At 41.4% G+C, this 15,996-nt stretch overlaps 1 protein-coding gene and 2 pseudogenes across 1 annotated transcript in view; 1 reads left to right on the top strand and 2 right to left on the bottom strand.

The window, feature by feature from the left end:
* The first annotated feature begins 2,376 nt into the window (after nucleotides 1-2,376).
* LOC122896656 lies at nucleotides 2,377-2,817 on the top strand (annotated as a pseudogene).
* A 6,883-nt stretch (nucleotides 2,818-9,700) lies between these two features.
* ZNF41 (zinc finger protein 41) overlaps nucleotides 9,701-15,996 on the bottom strand; it is a 40,102-nt gene continuing 33,806 nt past the window's right edge. Inside the window, exon 5 of the mRNA XM_044235048.1 lies at nucleotides 9,701-12,318. Within this exon, the coding sequence (XP_044090983.1) occupies nucleotides 10,286-12,318 (2,033 nt within the window). The 3' untranslated portion in view covers nucleotides 9,701-10,285. The remainder of the gene's footprint in view (nucleotides 12,319-15,996) is intronic.
* LOC122896940 lies at nucleotides 9,708-10,038 on the bottom strand (annotated as a pseudogene).

Below are 15,996 nucleotides of genomic sequence, written 5' to 3'. Positions count from 1 at the left end.
TTTTTTTCTTTGTGCATTTGAGACTGTGCAACCTGGCAACCTAGAAATGCCAATGGACCCAAACAAGACAAATGACCGTAACCGAAGCCTTCTTTCTTTTGTCAAAGAACCAGGAAATGGGCAGCCCCAAGAGATAGTAAACTTTTAGAAAGTTGTTACATTATTGAATCAAAACAGTGTAGAAAAAGATGTGACCTAATTCCCACCTCCACCAACAGATGCCAAGTGAGGAGCTTATGGTTTCACCCTCTAGAGGCTGTGAATTCATGCCAAACCCCTGCCAAGGTGGTCTCAGAAAAGACTGATTACAGAGCTAATCAGTAGCTTGTCTTGACCGGGTTGTAACAAGCCTTCCCCTATGTGGTGTCAGTGGAGACCATGTGGGGAGCCTAGACTTGCTCTCTTACTTGGCAGTGTCAAGTCACCCCTCTCTTTCCCCCCACGGTCATATCACTGGAGGCCATATAGAGAGCAGAAAGAAGGCACGGCTACCCCTTCCACCCAGGGAAATATAAGTGGAGCCCTACCTGTGAGCGGAACTCCAAGGCCTACCCAACAGTAGCAAGGAGCCTCCCCTCTCTGTTATCAACAGAGGCCAAGTGGGGAAGCTAGACTTCTTCCCATACCTGGCATTAGCAAACTAGCACCCTCCACTCATTTTCCCTGCTGGAATGATATCAGAAAAAGCCAGTTTAAAAAGAAGGCTCACGGGCGCCTAGGTGGCTCAGTGGGTTAAGCCACTGCCTTTGGCTCAGGTCATGATCTCAGGGTCCTGGGATCGAGTCCCACATCGGGCTCTCTGCTCAGCAGGGAGCCTGCTTCCTCCTCTCTCTCTCTCTGCCTGCCTCTCTGCCTACTTGTGATCTCTGTCTGTCAAATAAATAAATAAAATCTTTAAAAAAAAAAAAAAAAGAAGGCTCACAACCTCAGCCACAGCAACTTCTTCCTAGAAGCTTCACCAAAGGCAAGGGAAGTAAAGGCAAAAATGAACTACTGGGACTTCATCAAGATCAAAACCTTTTGCACAACAAAGGAAACAGTCCACAAAACAAAAAGACAACTGACAGCATGGGCAAGTTAGTTGCAAATGACAGATAAAGGGCTAGTATCCAAAATCTATAAAGAGCTTATCAAACTCAACACCCAAAGAACAAATAATCCAATCAAGAAATGGGCAGAGGACATGAACAGACACTTCTACAAAGACAGCATCCAGATGGCCAACAGACACATGAAAAAGTGCTCCACATCACTCGGCGTCGGGGAGATACAAATCAAAACCACAGTGAGATACCACCTCACACCAGTCAGAATGGCTAAAATTAACAAGTCAGGAAACAACAGATGTTGGTGAGGACGTGGAGAAAGGGGAACCCTCCTACACTGTTGGTGAGAATGCAAGCTGGTGCAGCCACTCTGGAAAACAGCATGGAGGTTCCTTGAAAAGTTGAAACTAGAGCTACCCTATGACCCAGCAATTGCACTACTGGGTATTTACCCCAATGATACAAATGTAGTGATCCAAAGGGGGCACCTGCTCCCCAATGTTTATAGCAGCAATGTCCACAATAGCCAAACTATGGAAAGAACCTAGATGTCCATCAACAGAAGAATGATAAAGAAGATGTGAAATATATATATCCATATATATTCCATTATATATATATATAATGGAATATTATGCAGCCATCAAAAAACCCCCCAAATCTTGCCATTTGCAATGGCGTGAATGAAACTAGAGGGTGTTGTGCTAAGCAAAGCAAGTCAATCAGAGAAAGACAACTATCATATGGTCTCACTTGCTTGAGGAATTTGAGAGGCAAGACAGAGGACCATAGGGGAAGGGTGGGAAAAATGAAACAAGATGAAACCCAAGAGGGAGACAGACCATAAGAGACTCTTAATCTCAGGAAACAAACTGAGGGTTGTTGGAGGGGAGGGGGGTGAGAGGGAGGGGGTGGCTGGGTGATGGACCCTGGGGAGGGTATGTGCTATGGTGAGTGCTGTGAATTGTGTAAGACTGGTGATTCACAGACCTGTACCCCTGAAACAAATAATACATTATGTGTTAATTTAAAAAATACAAAATAAATATATTCACTAATTCAAGAAATTTTTAAAAATAAAAAGAAGGCTTAAAAAGATCCAGAGATTCATAACATACATAAAATGTTCAGCTTTCAATTGGAAATCACTTGTCATACCAAGAACCAGGAATATATCAAACTGGATGAAAAAAAAAATCAATACATGTGAACACAAAGATGACAAATTACCTGACACTATCTTTCAAAGATTTTAAAGCAGCTGTAATAAAACTGGTTCCTTTTCCTTGGCGCTCCCTGCAGAGATGGCAGCCGTCTACTAGTTGGTATCATGGCCGCCCTCAGAACCCTCGTGAAGCCAAAGATCATTAGAAAGAGGACCAAGAAGTAAGTTCATCTGGGACCAGTCAGACTGATAGGTCAAAATTAAGCACAACTGGTGAAAACCCAGAGGTATTGATAATAGGGTGTGCAGAAGAATCAAAGGCCCGACCTTGATGCCCAACATCAGTTACAGAAGCAACAAGAAAACAGAGCACACACTGCCCAGTGGCTTCTGGAAGTTCCTAGTCTATGTCAGGTGCTGCTGATGTGCAGCAAATCTTTCTGCGCCCAGGCTGTTCACAATGTCTCCTCCAAGAACCGCCGAGCCACTGTAGAAAGAGCAGCCCAGCTGTCCATCAGCATCACCAATCCCAATGCCAGGCTGCGAAGTGAAGAAAATGAACAGACAGCTCATGTGCATGTCATATTTGTGTTAATAAAACCATAAAACTAAAAAAAAAATGCTTTAGTGAACAAAAAGGACGCTTGAAACTGGGGCACCTGGGTGGTTCAGTTGTTAAGCATCTGCCTTCAGCTCAGGTCAAGATCCCGGGGTCCTGGGATTGAGCCCCGTGTCGGGCTCCCGGCTCCATGCAGGAAGCCTGCTTCTCCCTCTCCCACTCCCCCTGCTTGTGGTCCCTCTCTCTGTGTCTCTGTCAAATCAATCAATCAATAAATCTTCTTAAAAAAAAGAAAAAGAACACTTGAAACAAATGAAAAAATAGCCTCTCAGCAAAAAAATGGAAAGTCTCATCAAAGATACAGAAATATATATATAAACCACATGGAAATTTAGAACTGAAAATACAATAACCAGGATGAAGACCTCAAAAAACAAGCTCACTGGGGGAACCAATGAAGGAATCAGGGAGCTGGAAGATAGGAGAGCAGAAACTACCCCATCTCAGCAACAGAGAGGAAATAGAATTTTTAAAATGAACAGATCCTCAGGGGACTCGTGAGACAATCACGCAGTATTTAATGATCCTGTCATCCGAGTCATGGAGGAGAGGAGAACTAGGGCATGACTAAAGAACTACCCAAATAAATAACTGCCAAAAAATTCCTAAATTTGGTATGAGGTAAATTTATAGTTTCAAGAATCTGAGTGTTAATCCGAGAATGTCTTTATTTTTCCTTCATTTTTATTTTTTAATTTTTATTTATTTTTTTAAAGATTTTATTTTTAAGTAATCTCTACACCCAACATAGGGCTCAAACTCACAGCCCCAAGATCAAAGGTCCCATGCTCTACTGACTGAGCCAGCCAGGCACCTCTCTTCCTTCATTTTAAAAACACTTATTTTAATTTGGAAAAGAACCCTTAACAGGAGAGATGCAAAATTTTAAATGTACAATACCTTATTGTTGATTATAGGGTTAATGTGTACATAGATCACCTCTACTACTATACTATGATGTGTAATGTTGGCATTATGGTTAAGATTATACTATTATATATATTATATATACTGGTGGTCAAATATATTGAGTAATTGAGCTAAAGGCTTTATTTTCCCCCTGATGGAAAGTGGCTTGAAGAACTGAACTTCAGTAACCATTAGCTAATTTTTATGATAAATAGTTCATCACAAGTTCAGGTAAATATATTTTGCTGTGAAAGAGCATTGGCCAAAGGTTGGGGGATGGCCTGTATGGTAAATAATTTAAGCTTATTCAAAGAGAAGTCTTGCCTTTGCCTTCAGCTTCTGGAAAATAATCTCTAGGCCCTTGGAATGTCGTGCCTGATAGGAATGTCTTTGTTTACCTGGGGGGTCTCATGCCTTCCAGATAGTAACTAGGTGATTTAGGGTGAGGGTCAGAGCCATATGAACAACATAATGAAGTGTGGGGGCTTTGTTGCATGAAGCTTGGCCTCCTGAGGGTTGGAAACTGAAATCAGCCATGTGAGCAGTCAACCATGCCTACGTGATGGAGCCCATTGAAGGCTTTAGTACTGGTTGGCTGTTTTCACTTATCAAGGCCAGGAGAATAATGTCTCCATGGGGAGAGGACAACTGGAAGCTCTTCCTTCCAACTGGAAGCTTACCTTCCAGGACTGTGTTCCATTCCCTTCTTCCCTTGACTGATTTGAATGTCTATCCTCCAGCTGTAATAAAATGTAACTGTGAGTATTAACAGCTTTCGGTGAGTTCTGAGAATCCAGCTAGTGAATTATTGAAACAGAGAGGGTGGTCTTAGAGACCCTTGAACTTGCTGTTGCTGTCATAAGTGAGGGCAGTCTTGTGTGGGGACTCTTTCCTCTAACTTCTGCACAAGATAAACATATAAACATCAACTGAGTTTCTATATACTAGTAATTTAAAGTGGTGCCTGGCTGACTCAGTCAGTGGAGCATGCAACTCTTGATCTCAGGGATGTGAGTTCAAGTCCCATGTTGGGTGTAGAGAAGTTACTTTAAAAAAAGAAATTTAAGTAAAAAAAAAAAAACCAATATCACACAATAAAGTAGAAACAAGAAGACATGAAGTAAAAAAGCATGAAAAATATGAAAAACCTAGGGAATAATTTGTCAGAAGATGCGAAAGACCTGTGTACCTTTGGCTAATGTCATCATCCCAGGGTTCTGGGATCAAGTCCTTGCTCAGCGGGGAGACTACTTCTTCTTCTTTTTCTTCTTTTTTTTTTTTTTTAAAGATCTTATTTATTTATTTGACAGAGAGATCACAAGTAGGCAGAGAGGCAGGCAGAGAGAGATGGGGAAGCAGGCCCTTGAGACCAGGGCCTGAGCCAAAGGCAGAGGTTTTAACCCACTAAGCCACCCAGATGCCCCAAGTCCTTGCTGAGGGGGGAGACTGCTTCTGCCTCTGCCTGCTGCTCCCTCTGCTTGTGCTCTCTCTCTGTCTCTCTGACAAATAAATGTATAAAGTCTTTAAAAACAAAACAAAACAAAACCCCAAAACGACAAATGTAATAAAATGTAACATTAAAGAATACTTAAGGAAATCAAGAGATAGGGGCCCTTGGGTGGCTCAGTGGGTTAAAGTCTCTGCCTTCGGCTCAGGTCATGATCCCAGAGTCCTGGGATTGAGCCCCGCATCGGGCTCTCTGCTCAGCAGGGAACCTGCCTCCTCCTCTCTCTCTGCCTGCCTCTCTGCCTACTTGTGATCTCTGTCTGTCAAATAAATAAATAAAATCTTTTAAAAAATTGAGAGATATACCTATTTATGAGTCAGAAAACAGTGTTGTTAAAATTTCAATTATCCCCAAATTGATCTATAGATTCAAATTAATCCAAATCAAAACCACAGCAGCTTTTTTGTTGTTGTTGAAATGGACAAACTTACTCTACAATTCGTATGGAAATGTAAAGGAGCGAAAACAGGCAAAACAAACTCTGAAAAAGAAAACTTTATTGGTATAATTTACATTCCATTATTTAAATTGTACAGTTCAAGGACTTTTTTCAAAACAAAATTTCATTCTTAAATGTACAACAGGCTCCAGGACAACAACAGTTCATTCCAGCTGTAGGGGGCTACAGATGGTACGGCAGGGAATCCAGGTGTTCAAAAAGGAATGGAATTAAGGATCACCTCAATGACCTTCATTAAATTTACCCAGTCATGAAAGCATCACCACAATCAAGTTCTAGGACATCTTTATCACCCCAGTAAGATTCCTGTACTAATTTACAGTTAATGACCATTCCCATTTTCACCCCCAGACAACCACTAGTCTACAGATCTTTATAGATTTTTCCGGAAAATACATAGAAATACAATATATGAATACGATCCTTGATCTTTTGTGTCTTGCTTCTTTCACTTAGCGTAGTATTTTTGAGGTTCACCCATGTTGTAGTGTTTATTAGTGTTTGTTTCTTTTTATTGTTGAATGCATCATATTTTGTGTATCATTTGCCAGTTGATGAACATTTGGATTGTCTCTACTCTTTGCCTGGTATAAATAATGCTGTTATGAACCGGTGCAAGTGTTTGCGTGAACACATTACATATCTTTTGGGCAGATCCTAGAAGTGACATCGCTGGGTCCTATGGTAAACTTATGATGAACTTTTAAGGAAACTGACACTTTTCTTAAGTGGCTATACCACTTTAGTGCATTTACACCAGAAATGTATGAAAGTTCCTAACTCTCCATGTATTTGCCAACATTTGTTATGATAGTCTTTTTTTTATTATAACCATTTTAGTGCATGCAAAGGGGTATCTTATTGTGGTTTTCATGAGAATTTCCTTAACGACCAATGATGTTGGGCGTTTCTTTATGTGCTTAAGGTCTCTTTAAATCTTTGGCCCATTTTTAAAATGGGTTGTTTGTCTTTTTTTTTAATCAAGTTGTAGGAGTTTTTTATATATCCTGCATACAAGTCCTTTATCAGACATAGGACTTACAAATGTTTTCTCCCAGTCTGTTTTGTCTTTTCATTTCCTCAGTGGTGTCTTTTGAAGGAAAAACTTTTCGGTTTTGGGTTTGCTGAAGTCCAGTTTATTATTTTTTTCCTTATGGATCATGTTATTGGTGTCCTATCTAAGAATTTCTTGTCTAAAACAAGGTCACAGAGATTTTTCTCCTGTTTTCTGATAAAACCTTTATGGTTTTAGCTTTTATATTTATGTCTGTGGTCCATTTTGAGTTGTTAGGATGGTGTGAAGCAAGATTTAAATTTATCTTTTTGCATGTGAATATCTAATTATCCCTCCACCAAATGTTGAAAGGGTTTTCTTTCCCCATTGAATTGCTTTCGCTCTTTTGTGGAAAAAAAATAAAGTAGAAACAAGATGTTTACAGTAAGCATGAGGGTTTATTACTGGACTCTATTCTGTTCTGTTGATCTATCCCCATACTATCTCAATTACTGTAGCTTTATAATAATTTTTAAATTGGTCGGCAAATGTCCTCCCTCTTTGTTCTTTGGCAGATTCCTTTTTGCTATTCTTTTTTTTTTTTTAAAGATTTTATTTATTTATTTGACAGAGAGAGATCACAAGTAGGCAGAGAGGCAGGCAGAGAGAGAGAAGCAGGCTCCCCGCCGAGCAGAGGGCCTGATGCGGGGCTCGATGCGGGGCTTGATCCCAGGACCCTAAGATCATGACCCGAGCCGAAGGCAGAGGCTTAACCCACTGAGCCACCCAGGTGCCCCAACCTTTTTGCTATTCTTGATCCTTTCTACATCTCTCAATATTTTGAAGATTAGTTTATCAGTTTTGGAGAGAAGAAAGCCTGCTCAAAGTTTGATACAATCGTATTGAATCTGCAGATCATGTGACTTTTCTTCCTCAGCTTAATAATATCATTACATTGAATAATTTTTGAATGTTGATGCAGCCTTGCATCATGGAATAAACCTCACTTGGTCATGATGTATAATTCTTTTATATGTTGTTAGGTTCAATTTGCTAATATTTTGTTGAGGATTTTTACGTCTATATTCATGAGGAATACTGTTCTGTAGTTTGTTGTTATGTGTTTATGTGTTGGTATAGCTTAAGTATCAGGGTAATACTGGCCTCACAGACTTGGAGATTGTTCTTTCTTCCTCTATTTTTTGAACGATTTTATGGAGCTTTGATATTATTCTCCTATAAATGTTTAATGCAATTAACCAGTTAAACCATCTGGCTTTAGGCTTTTTTGTGTGGGAAGATTTAAACTTAGTATTTGCTTACTGTGAAGCATGTGAGAACCGCGCCTGGGTCTCAGATCTCAGATATCATTAACTGTCTTGGGAGCTGCTATGGTGGAATTGGAAGAAATAAAAATTATAATCACACGGAGATATCACTAGATACTAACATTATGGAGACTATATAAGCTAAAGAAAAAAAAGATGGAAAATACCAAGTGTTGGCAAGAACCTGGAGCAACTAGAACTCATCTACTGCACTGGTGAGAGTGTATATTAGTACAGCCCCGTTAGAAAACTAGTTCTATAAACTAAAGCTGAGCATATGGATACTGTACGATTTGGCAGTTCAAAGCCTAGAAATATGCCTAACAGAGATTCATAAATATGGTCACTAATAAATGGGTACTAAAATATTTATAGCACCACTATTTCCAATAGCCCACGGCTGCAGACAACCCAAAGGTCCACCAACAGTGGAACAGACATACTGTGGTATACTACAATTCACACAATGGAATATATCGTGACCATGAGAATGAATGAATGATCTACAAGGGTATTCAATAAAGTGGATGAACCCTTACTTTACAATGTGAAGGAAACATAGACACTAAAGAGTATATTATTAAAATATGAAATATATTTAATTATTTGACTCCATTTACATAAAATACCAAACAGACAAAACTAATCGATGCTATTAGAAGTCAGATAGTGTTTATCTTGGGAGTTGAGGGGACAAGGCCTGGAAGGGAGAACAGGGAATGCTTCTGGTGTGTTGGGCATGTTGTGTTTCTTGATCTGAGTGTGTTCAGTTTGTAAGAATCCACTGGGCTGTTTGCTTACGATAGCTGCATTTTCTGTCTGCATTATACGTTAATAAAAAGGTTTAAAAATCAGGTAAATTTGCATGTTAGAAAGCCCCTTTTCTTATGAGTATCAAAAAACATTTAAGGGAAAATGAGAAAGTGTCTTTAGATCAGTGCTTTAAAAAAAGCAGTGCTCTTTCTAGAGAAGTCTTCTAGCTGTTCAACTATAATCGTATCTTAGACTAAACAAATACAGTGCAACATGACTTTATCCCATAGCAATCAACACAATTCTGCTCTTCATGTGCATGTAGAAAATGAATGTATCTTACCAAATCGAAAGAAAAACAAAATCACAATGTTATGTCTTGAAACCCAATTAATCAACCACTCCCTTTAAACAGGAAACCTAAAGAAAGCAGAAGCTTCAGTAGATGAGACCAGAAGTCCAGTGTGTCGTGGCTCAGTTTCATTGTTTTTTTTTTTTCAATTTATTTATTTTTAGAAAAACAGTATTCATTATTTTTTCACCACACCCAGTGCTCCATGCAATCCGTGCCCTCTATAATACCCACCACCTGGGCAGTTTCATTGTTTTAGGGTCAGTTACTAAGGGGATGAGAAGTCTGTGGTCTGTGGGCTACATGAAAGCTAGCTTTTGGTGTACAGGTCAGAAAGTACGCATACCTTTTTTGGATGTGAATCACCTGTGGCCACAGCATGGAAGTAATGAGGGAATAAACTGCCACCTTTAGATGTCTGTAAGGTTTAGTAACTATATTCCTGTAACCCTGGCTACAGTTGTGCCTAATTTGCCAATATATAAAGTCATTAAAATTCCATTTCGTTTTTTAAAAATCTACTCTGGAGAAGGGAAGAGAAAGAACAGTGCCTCGTGGCCATCTTTTCTGGGTCTTAAATGTCAATGATCACAAAAACTTCTGGCTTCTCCTCACAGATCTGTCTTCCCAGTAGGTTTTTGCCTTGACTTTGGTGCTCCAAGGGTGTTTGGACAATGAAAACTCTTCTCCCCACCCGAGACATTAGAAAAGAAGGTGGCCGGTATTAAGCACTTCCTCATCCCAGGGTATGAAGAACCAATCAGTGCTGAATTTATACAATCCAAAAAGTGAAACATAAGAGATTACAAGTCATCTCCTGGGGTCTGTCTTTCTACTGTTTGCAGGAGCTTGAGGGTCTCCACGTTAATCATGCAACCGAAAAGGACTATGGCCCAAATCCCATATCAAAGTGTTTCCCTCTGCATATAATTGCACATCAACTGGTGGTGCCAGTGTTTCTATTTCCAATTGGCTGAAGGACACTTGGCTTTGTTTGCCTTCTGTTCCCTTAAGCTGTGGGCCGTCATGCCCACTCCCTGCCCCAACCCCGCACCCCTGATCACAGCATCTGGCACTCCTCTTCCCTACTCTGAGACCTCTGATGTATCTCCAGGTTTGAGTCCCAGCTGAAGGCCTTTTCAGTCGGTGGCTTTATGCTTTTTCTCCACTGTGAGTTTTCTGGTGCTTAATGAGATTCGATCTGTCGGTGAAGGCCTTCTGACATTCTGTACAGGCATAGGGTTTCTTTCCAGTATGAATAATCTGATGCATGCTTAACGTTGCTTTCTGGATGAAGGCTTTCCCGCATTTACCGCATTCATAGTGTCTCTCTCCAGTATGAGATTTCTGATGGATAGTGAGGCGGGACTTCCAAGTGAAGGTTTTTCCGCAGTCACTACATTTATAGGGTTTCTCTCTAGTGTGGATTTTCTGGTGTGTTATCAGATTGGACCTGTCAGTGAAGGCCTTTCCACATTCGGTGCATATATTGGGTTTCTCCCCTGTGTGAATCTTCTGATGCACACGAAGCTGTGACTTCTTAGTAAAGCACTTTCCACAGTCACTGCACTCGTAAGGCTTCTCTCCGGTGTGGATTCTATGATGTGCAATGAAGTGGGATTTCTGGATGAAGGCCTTCCCGCATTCAGGACAAACGTAGGGTTTCTCTCCTGTGTGGATTCTCTGATGCACACTTAGTGTCGATTTCTGGATGAAGGCTTTCCCACATTCGTTGCATTCATAGTGTCTCTCTCCAATATGAGATTTCTGATGTATTTTGAGGCGTGACTTCCATATGAAGGCTTTTCCACAGCCGTTGCATTTATAGGGTTTCTCTCCAGTGTGCGTTTTCTGGTGTTTAATGAGATTTGACTGGTCGCTGAAAGCCTTGCCACATTCAGCACACGTATAGGGTTTCTCTCCAGTATGAGTTTTCTGATGTGTAGTGAGGTTTGTCCTGTGTGTGAAGACCTTTCCACATTCTGTACATATATAGGGTTTTTCCCCTGTGTGAATTCTTTGATGCACGTGGAGCTGTGACTTCTTAGTGAACGACTTTCTGCACTCGCTGCATTCGTAAGGCTTCTCACCGGTATGGATTCTCTGATGTGTGTTGAAGTGGGATTTCTGGATGAAGGCCTTCCCGCATTCAGGGCATACGTAGGGTTTCTCTCCTGTGTGGATTCTCTGATGCATTCTGAGTGCTGACTTTCTGGTGAAGGCTTTCCCGCATTCGCTGCACGCGTAGTGTCTCTCTCCCGTATGAGTTTTCTGATGTATGGTAAGGTCTGAATTCTGGGAGAAGCCTCTTCCACACTCACGGCATTCGTAGGGCTTTTCTCCCGTATGGATTCTCATGTGTCTAAAGAGATAGGATCTGTGGAAAAAGGCTTTTCCGCATTCACTGCATTTATAGGGTTTCTGCCCAGTATGAATTTTCTGATGTGTAATGAGGTTCGACTTGAGAGTAAAGGCCTTCTCACATTGAGTACATATATAGGGTTTGTCTCCTGTATAAGCACTTTGAGGTACATTAATTGGTGGCTTCTGCCTGAGGGCTTTGTGGCTTTTATGACATTCATGGGATTTTTCCTCAGCATGAATTCTCTGATGCTCAGAGAGATGCGGCTTTTGGGGGAAGCTCTTTACACACTCAGTACATACAGGCAGTTGCTCCCCAGTCTGAATTGTCTGATGGTGGATGAGAGTTTGTTTGTTGCCAAGATGTTTTTCACATTGATTAATGTCACAGGAATTTGCCCCTGTATTCACAGTCTCAGGAGACGAAGAGCTAGGGGCAAAATTATTATCATTTCCAAAAATCTTATCAAGCTTCTTTGTTGCATTGCTTTTATTATGATTGTGTAAGTTTAAAGTATGCTTCAGACTCTTTCCAAATGGGTCATAGTTACGGAGACTTTTAATTGAAGGGACAAGCTTGGTACTCACATGGATTATTTTTTCAATATTCTTACATTCATAGCCTCTCTCCTTAATCAACACTTTCACATGACTTAAAGGGTGATTCTGGCTCTCCCGATATCTCTCTAGCTGGCTGTTGTTTTGCCACAATTCTTCTAAAATGGAACACAATGGATCTTCTCCTATGGGTTGACCAAATTTCTCACAATGCAATGAAACTTTCCCAGCAATTCTCTGGTGTTGCTTTCCCCCAATATCTTCGTCTAAAAAAGAAAAAGAAAAAAGTAAAAATGACACGAAGGACAATTAGCAGAGGGTAGGGGGTACATGTAGTTCAGATGAGGTGAACACAGAAATGGAAGAGTCCATAGGACAATCATGAAAATAGTAATAATGTAGTCATATAAAATTATTCTAAAGTGCTTACTACATACGAAATAATTATATACCATTTATAATGCGCCAGGCCCCATTCCCAGTGCTTCACACGTAGTAGCTCATTTAATCCTCACTAAACCTTAAAAGGCGGCCATCATTACCAACCATGTTTCACAGATGAGAAAACAGCAGCACAGAGGTTATGCATCTTGCTGAAATCAAATTGCTAAATAAATGAGAGATATGGGATTTGAATCCTGGGGATTCATATCCACTGTGGAGGAGGTCTGGACAGTGAGTCTAACAAGAAGAAGAAACCCAAGTCTGTTAAGGGGAATCCTGGCAGGGGAAAGAGAGTTCAGATTATATGTCTTCATTACTAATCAGCTCTAAACTGTTCTAATCTCTTTGCCTTCTCTCGCTTTTCCCTCTGAACCACAGGAGCACCAGCATAAACTTTATGTGCCTCAAAGACCCATTCTTCTACATCTATAGGAAACACCGTGCCAACATCAGCCATCTAAATAGTAAATAGATACCGTGCTCCAACTCTCGGCCAGCTGCAAGTTTTCCTTGGTCCCAGGGATCGATGCTTTCAACAAGTGTCAAATAGGCCAGGGAAAGCCACCTACGGCAGAAACTGCAAGCTATCCACCAAAAAAAGATTTGCATTTGCCTCTTCTTTTATAGTACTAGAAGGTAGCTGGGCAACCCATTTACCAGCCTTCCTTTGTCTTCACCAGTGGAGTATGAGTAGAAATGAAATGTGCAGCTGCCAGGCTGGGACTTAAGACAGTGGGCAACACTCTTCCCCTCTCTCCTTCCCACTGGACTCAACAATGACCCAACATTCACCACACAGCTGACAACAATGCCCTAGGAGATGTCAGAGCAGGGACTTGGAACGTGGTCCCCGAATGGCCCGCTGCGATCAGAGTTGACTTGCTGAACAAATCCATTCATCTCAGACTTTTTTTTAAAAATATTTTTATTTTATTCATTTGACAGACAGAGATCATAAGTAGGCAGAGAGGCATGCAGAGAGAGAGAGAGAGAGAGAGAGAGAGAGAGGAGGAAGCAGGCTCCCCACTGAGCAGAGAGCCTGATGCGGGGCTCGATCCCAGGACCCTGAGATCATGACCCGAGACAAAGGCAGAGGCTTTAACCCACTGAGCCACCCAGGCGCCCCTCATCTCAGACTTCTTATACAAAAGACGCTATACATTGACACCGAGCTTGTTGTTTTGCTCCTCCGCATATTCAAAATTTTAGCTCTGATTTTAGGACACTTCTCCCGAGGTTATATCTGCTATGAATTTACAAATCAGACATGGTACCACTCATACCGATACTGAATTTGGCATGGTTTTCTTTCAGAACACAAAGACTGAAATTGTTTTTTTTTTTAAGATTTTATTTATTTATTTGACAGACAGAGATCACAAGCAGGCAGAGAGGCAGGCAGAGAGAGAGGAGGAAGCAGGCTCCCTGCTGAGCAGAGAGCCCGATGTGGGGCTCGATCCCAAGACCCTGAGATCACGACCTGAGCTGAAGGCAGAGGCTTAACCCACTGAGCCACCCAGGCGCCCCAAAGACTGAAATTGTTAACATTTCATGCAATTGTCATCCCTTGCCAAACATAATCTATGGTCCTTGGAATTCCCCTGAGCTGACGCTTGAAACCTCCTTCTGAAAGACAGCAAGAGATTCTCCTCTGCCGATCTCCCCAAATTCAATGAATTTAAGTTTGCCAAATAGTACCCATGCTTTGCTTCAGAAAAATGGAAGAATAAAGGTGCTGGGAACCAACTTACTGCCTCTCAACTCTAAGTTCATGCCTCTTTGCCTGCTCTACAAAGATGGATCTGAGTCTCTTTAAATATCTGTCACAGTGTTGAGCTTTCTCTGGAACCCCGGCGCGGTGGGGGGGGGGGCTTTCCAGCAAGTTCCACCAGCATGGCACCTCAGTTACTCTTCTTCTGTGCTCTGGGCCATGGCTGGGCCCCTCAACAAGGTCTAGATTCTTCCCTGGGAAGCAGGGGAGGCTCCTTGGTGGGTGGCCCATTGCAGCCCTAGAGGCACTGGCTGTTCCTTTTATCTGTGGTTCCTTTATTCTTTAGATTTCTCTTTACTTCTACTAGCTAATCTCTTGTCATTTCTGTCTCACCAGAGCTAACGATTCTTTCTTTTTTAAGATTTTATTTATTTATTGACAGAGAGAGACACAGGGAGAGAGGGAACACAAGCAGGGGCAGAGGGAGAGGGAGATACAGGCTTCCTGCTGAGCAGGGAGCCTGATGTGGGGCTCCATCCCAGGACCCTGGGATCATTGACCTGAACTGAAGGCAGAGGCTTAACAACTGAGCGACCTAGGAGCCCCAATAATTCTTTATGTTCTACTTTCCCTGTTCAAATTTGTACACAGTTTCTCTCTTCTGATCAGCCCCTGAATTGTACAGTAAGAAACAGGCTCTTCATTCTGAGAACTTTCTAAAAACATGGAGGTAAAGGCCTCAGTTACCACACAGTCTAAAATCTGTGCTTTTTTTCCTGAATTCCTGTGGAAAGAAAGGTGAGGAAAAATAAAGAGCCATCTATCTTGGACTAAGTGAGCCATTTCGCAGAACACCAAAATCTGATCACCAGGTGCAAACGTGTCATCTGAAGGGAGAGGGCACAGAATAGAGAGTCAGATTCATGGAACACTGACAAATGTGGGAGACATCAAGAAGATGTCAGAAATGCACAGCAAATGAAACAATCAACAAAATGAAAAAGCAGCAAACACGAGGCGAGAAGATCTTTGCAAGTCATGTATCTGATCAGGAGTTAATATCCAAATGCTATAAAAAGCTCATACAACTCATTGGCACAAAGCAAGCAAACCAATTTAAAAAAATGGGTAGAGGAACTGAATAGACAGTTTTCCAAAGAAGACACCCAAAGGGTCACTGAAAGTGAACTAATAGAAAGAATGGAATCAGTGAATTCAAACAGGCATAAAATCATCATAATTCAGGCATAAGAAAACACGGAGCCGGTTTTAGGTGGTATCACTGGGAACTGGGAAGATGGGCTGAGAACTGAAAATGGTATTTGCAAAAATGGAAAAGCACTAGGAACTGTAGGGTGACTTTAAAAAAAAAAGGCTGAAAGATTTAAGAAGCACCGACGGAATGTGACAGAATTTGAAGGTGGGAAGGTGATGTGTGAGATGATGACTCCAATTTCTGACGTACTGAGGGTCAAGAGAAACATCTCGTGGGAACTTTCTGGGTAGCTAAATCTGGTACTAAAATACCAGTGAAAACCAGACTGGAGATGTCAAAAGCAGAGTCATCAGGATTTAATACGGATGAATGTGTGCATGTATATGAAGAAAAGACTGGTGAACAGTGGACGGGGCCCTTAGAGCAACCTCATGGCTGGGGGGTATGAGGAAGATGACAAGGCTGGAAAAAGGGGCAAGTAATAAAATATTATGCAGCCGTTTGAAGGAATGAAGCCAGATGAACACACTGTAATACGGACAGACCTTATGGATGAGTGAAAAAAAGGGAACA

The sequence above is a fragment of the Neovison vison genome, chromosome X (assembly GCF_020171115.1).
Source record: "Neovison vison isolate M4711 chromosome X, ASM_NN_V1, whole genome shotgun sequence".
NCBI classification, from domain to species: Eukaryota; Metazoa; Chordata; class Mammalia; order Carnivora; family Mustelidae; genus Neogale; species Neogale vison.
This window is presented reverse-complemented; position numbering and strand designations above follow the sequence as displayed.